The sequence below is a fragment of the Myotis davidii genome, unplaced genomic scaffold (assembly GCF_000327345.1).
Source record: "Myotis davidii unplaced genomic scaffold, ASM32734v1 scaffold142, whole genome shotgun sequence".
NCBI lineage: Eukaryota > Metazoa > Chordata > Mammalia > Chiroptera > Vespertilionidae > Myotis > Myotis davidii.
In genome coordinates, this window is record NW_006294400.1 from 2,551,584 (window position 1) to 2,556,842 (window position 5,259).

Consider the following 5,259-nt stretch of genomic DNA (forward strand, 5'->3'; position numbering starts at 1 on the left):
CCGGGGGCCAGGTGGCAGTGGGTGGTTTATGGGGCAGCCTTAGAGGTGGGGAAGCTTCAAAGTTCACCCACTCCCCCCCCCCCCCCCCCCGCCCCGCCCCCCGACACACACACACACACACACACACACACACACTGCCCGTTCCTTCCCATCAGCAACTGAACGTGCCCAACACCTTCCACCTTTAAACAAAGAAAAACAGACCCATGAGCCCACGCCGTCCTCTAGGGACCACTTCCCTCTATCCTCCTCCTTTAAGGCCGTCGTCACGCGGCCTCCCATCGTCACTCCCACTTCCACTGGGCTCGTCAGTCCACTCCAATCTTGCTCATGGGCCTGGCACCAAGTTCACAGCCACCTCCACCTTCCAGTCTCATTTCACTCACCCTTTAGGCAACTTTGAAGCATCCACGTATGAAAAAAACAGCATGTACTACCCTCAGCAAACACCCGGCATCTACGAGGGCCATTATACAGGTGCAGTGGCATCGCAAGGACACATCACGAGACCCACCCGCCCTCTGCCAGCAGCCGCCACTCCAAGACCAGAGAGCGAGGCCATGGAATGGGGGCGGAGGGGGGGGGCGGACGTTATTTCAGAGAGGAATGCAGGAATCAGGACAATAAATGAAGAAGTTTAGCAAATAATCCTCAGCCCCTCGCCTAAGAGGCAGCTTCCCCTGACCTGGAGAGGAGCTATAACATTAAATGTTCATAAGCAAACGCTGGGCATCATCTACTTGAAGTGGCACCAGGGCCTGTGCCCATGTGAAAGTGGCTGTGCTGCCCAGGTCGGCGTCCATCTGGTGCCCAACCCTCGGGCTGCGCGGTCCCGGTGCCCAGTGTGACTGCGCAGGGACGGATCGCTCCCCAGCGGATGGGACAGGCCGAGGTCTCGCCACCACCCGCAGCAGGGCTTCCGCAGCGGCTCCAAGCCTCTCCGCGGCCCAGCCACCGTCAAACACCTTACATTCCGGTTTGGATGTTGACTTCACACAAAACTCCAGATGAAAGCAAATCCCCTCATTGCCCTTGAACTCGGGGTCAGGCCTCTGGGAACCAGCTGTGTATCTAGAAGAGTCCAGAGGTCAGCACGGCGAGACGATTCCAGCTCTCTCCCGGAAAGGGCTTCCGGAGGAGCTCGGCCGCTCGGCCGGGCGCGGAGGCTGGGTAATTGCCAGGCCGACCCTGGCGCCCCTTGCCCCGCTCACCTTCCACTGTAATGCACGCGCGGCATAATCATGAGATGTGCTTATTAATTTCACTCATTTGACACTGCGCCCCTCTGCCCTGAGCTCGATGTTAGGAGAAAATGATAGGGATGGATTCTGCTCCTGTCAGACTTACCAAGACTTTCAGAAAACCAGACGATCAAAGGCCATCTGCCGCCCACCAGCGAGCATCCGAGACGACCCCACAGGCACCAGCAGAACGTGAAGGACACAGATCAGCGAAACGGCAGAGCACGAAGGTGGGAGACCCGCGCCCAGGGGGTGAGCCCAGCAGGAGCCCTCCCAGGAGGGCAACCCAGGGCCAGTCCCCCCAGAGATGGCGAGCGCTGGCCCTGCCCCACCACGGCGTGCTGCTTCATATCTAATTCATCAAAAGACACTGGCTGCTCAAATCGGGAACAGCTTTATTAGCTTCCTCAAGAGTTTTATGGCACGAAGCCATACCTAATGATTCTATTTTATGACAAGTTATACATTCAAACAGTGCTTTGAAGTCAGGCAGCAGGAAGACTCAAATCTTTGTTAAAAAAGATTCCCTCGTCCCTTCACGTTTAAAATGTTTATAAGCTTTCAAACAGCTGGGAAAGTAACGCGGAGCATTTTAACAGGCTGTTCCCCCGCCCACAGGACCCAGTGCCGCTGACCCACTGTACCCGGCACCGTTCTCAGCGGGGGCTGATCCTGCCCCCCCCACCCCTCAGCCTGGGGACACCTGGCAATTTCTGGACACGTTTTTGGTTGTCCAATTTGGGGGGTTGGTGCCACTGGCATCTGGTAGGTAGAGGCCAAGAGAGCTGCGAGACATCCTAGGACCACAGGACGGCCCCACAGCACAAAGGTATGTGATTGTCAGGCCCAAAAGGTCCATCATGCCAAGGCCGAGAGACGCTGCCGCGGGGCTCCTTCGGGGCCCGCCTGGGAGCCAGACACTCGTCTCATCACCTCGGCAGGTTCCCATGCTGGCTGCCGAGGCCCCCCCTCTTTCCGAGTCTTGGTACACCCTCCCAACAAACAAGAATAAAACGCTGCCCTAAACGAGAGGGAAGCGAGGCCACTTCGGAATCTCAGAACCAGGACCAGGGTCAGCGTCTACTACACCCTCCTGATGTTACTCTGCATTTTTTAAAGCTCCACCCAAATCGGAGTTTATTTATGGAAACAACAAAAGAACCAGTTCCGGCCATCAGTGCTACTGACCGCCACCGACATCTGCCGAAACACACGGCACGCTCCTGCCACGCGGTGGTGGGTCAGTCAGAGCGCTGGGCTTGGGGGGTCGGGTCCTGACCTGCCCCCAAGGACGCGGACTCTGTCCTTCACCTCCCGGAGCTCGGGTTCTCCCAGCAGCAGAGATGCAGCCACTGGCCCTCCCAGCGCAGCCGTGAGCTCCATGAGCTGCTGGGAGGACGCTGCTCTGGACGCGGTAAGAGCTGCACGATTGTATGTGACATGTGTCCGTGGGGGACACTCTATGACAATCGCCAAGGGTCTTCCAGACACTTGGATCCTTTCATGTAATGTCACAACGAGAAGCGACCGGAAATCAATGAATCCAGCCCTTGGATTTTACAGGAGGTGAAAGTGAGCATCCCAGAGGTCAAGGGCCTCGGCCAGGGACAGCCCAGACAGGCTCCAGCCCTCTGACTCCCAGTCCAGGACACTCCCCTGCCTGCCCCCTGGTGCTCTCCCCCTCCCTGCTTAAGCTCCTACAGGGAAGAAACATATCTTACACACAAGGTTCAGAGGGTCTTGAACACAGGAGGTAAACATCTGTTGAATCCGTGAACAAAAGGTACAAAGCGGAGTCCTGACTTACTACATCGTAGCCTGTCGGGGCGCGGTTCCGCGAAGCCACCACCCCCACGCCTGTGATGGGGTCCATGGGCGTCTCCGGCAAGGCTTCTGAAAGGTCTCTGACTTCAGGCATGGTGGACTTGTCCTGGTTCCGAAAAGGAAAAAGAAAGCACAGGATTCAAACTCAGCGCTTAACGGGAACAATGCAGAGTCTCACACAGATAGAACCGGACTCTCGGGGCCAATGTCCTGAGCTGAGCTCCACTGCCTGAAAGAGCTAACGGAGCCCTGGCCCCACCTGACTCTTTCCTCGGAGCAAGAATTCAAAACATCACTGGCCTCCGCTTGTCTCAAGTTGGCCTTGAACACTGAGCTAACAGTTAATGAGGGCTTGTCCCTGCTCTGAGGATGCATGTAATTTAAACTCAGACCCAAAGGCAAACCATTCTCAGATCTCCCACCCAGCTGCCTGACTCTGAACAGACACCAGTAGCCTCTCTGAGGATAAGTCAGACTTGACTAAGTCTAACCCCACCTTGCATTTCCCTCCCTTGTACTGTTTCCTACGGAGGTGCAGACTTCCAACCCTACAGTCTCTGCCACAGCCAAGCGGGGCCGCACAGCGGACAGCTTTGCAAACACGCCTGGAAGAAAGTCTCCCGGCATGGCGGCAAAGGAATGGTTCCAGTCCAGGTGCCACAGCCTGAGCGACACCGAGTCTTTGTACTGACAGTCCCAGAGCTGCTGTGAGAGCCAAGAGTCACGTACAGGAGGGTCCTGGAGCGGTCCCTGCACACAGTGGGCACTCAACTAAGAGCAGATGAGGCTGGTGGGGTTTGGGGTGCACATGCCCAGGGTAACTGACCAGAAACGTGGTAGGCATCACTCCCAAGAGGACTAGAAGGTCCCTTTTTTGTGTTTAATCCTGCAGGTCGTGGGCATTTACTCAAAGCTAAACACTAACAATGACCGCAGTTCTTGCTGGGCACTTGGGGAGAAAGGGAGGGGAAATGGAATTATTATTCTGCTGCTGACTGCCCCTTGATGTGACCAGAGGAGACAAGCAGTATATAGAGAGCACTGGGTCTGGGCAGCTGAGTGGCAGTGCACCAGAAAGCAAATAAAAAAGGTAACACCTTATGTAAATGACTTTTAGTACTTTCAAAAGGACAAGCCTTGAAAAAGAGCAAGTTAAATTCCACCTCCTTCTGCAACAATTAAGTTCCCCTGGCTGCAGGTCTGCCAGATCGCTCTAGGCTGGTTACTGCTTCCAAAGCAAACCGCACACCCTGCCTAACCCGGCAGGCAGGAGGAATATTCTTCGTTCTCAGCCGAGAATCAGAAAAGGCAGAGGCTATTAAAAAGGAGTTTGCCTCCTAAATAGGAACAACCAAAATGCTATATGCAAGTCCCCCATGTAATCAGCATCCAGGACCCCACAAAAGGCTCCGGAAACAGACTTAACACAATGCAGCCAAATCTCCGATCAAGGTGTTTCCTAGCCTGGCAGCAGCTGCACTTTCAGCGTCTGTTTATGACAAAAGCAAACCAAGTTACGCTTTACTTGAGTCTGCTGAAAATAAGCTCTGGGAGCCCAGGGCAGGGCCCAGGATGCCACGCTGCATCACTGCATCATTCTCTCTTATTAAAGTGTCATTTATCAGGTAGGGTTATCTGCATAAAGCACCCGGCTGAGTGCTCCCCACACACAGGTTTAAAGTATATATTTACTGAATGAATGAGTGCCCACGCACGCCCCCAATAAGAGAAGGTCTGTCATTAAATATCTGCACCAGCACAATCCCAAGTAAACACCGATCAAAAAGTATCTTCACTTGGAAAATCCCCTCTTACCGGTAACCTAACAACAATGCTGCAGTTTGCAAAATGTGGGTAGCTGCTGTTGGTTACCAAAATGCTTTGCAATTAACAACTCATTAGCAGAATGTACGAATTCTACTAGTGCTGAAACATCACGCTGTGAATTTAATAAAGAACATGCGAGGTAAGTTTTTTCTTTATTAATACAGTACTGCCTCTACTATCTGAGAGAGCAGGAGGGGGAGGCGAGCCTGGGAATAAAGAAGGAATATTCTATTTGCTGATAGATTCGCGTCCTCGGGTTCCAATATCCTGCACGAGGCACTGATGACAATGGCTCGGCTCTGCTCGGCGCCGCTGTCAGGTGCGGGCGGGGACCCGGTGGCGGGGATGCGCTCCCAGAATGCACCGC

General features: G+C 54.3%; 1 protein-coding gene across 1 annotated transcript in view; it reads right to left on the reverse strand.

The window, feature by feature from the left end:
• MVB12B (multivesicular body subunit 12B) overlaps positions 1 to 5,259 on the reverse strand; it is a 121,460-nt gene that overhangs the window by 112,614 nt on the left and 3,587 nt on the right. The window contains exon 2 of the mRNA XM_015567137.1: positions 3,049 to 3,171. Within this exon, the coding sequence (XP_015422623.1) occupies positions 3,049 to 3,171 (123 nt within the window). The remainder of the gene's footprint in view (positions 1 to 3,048; positions 3,172 to 5,259) is intronic.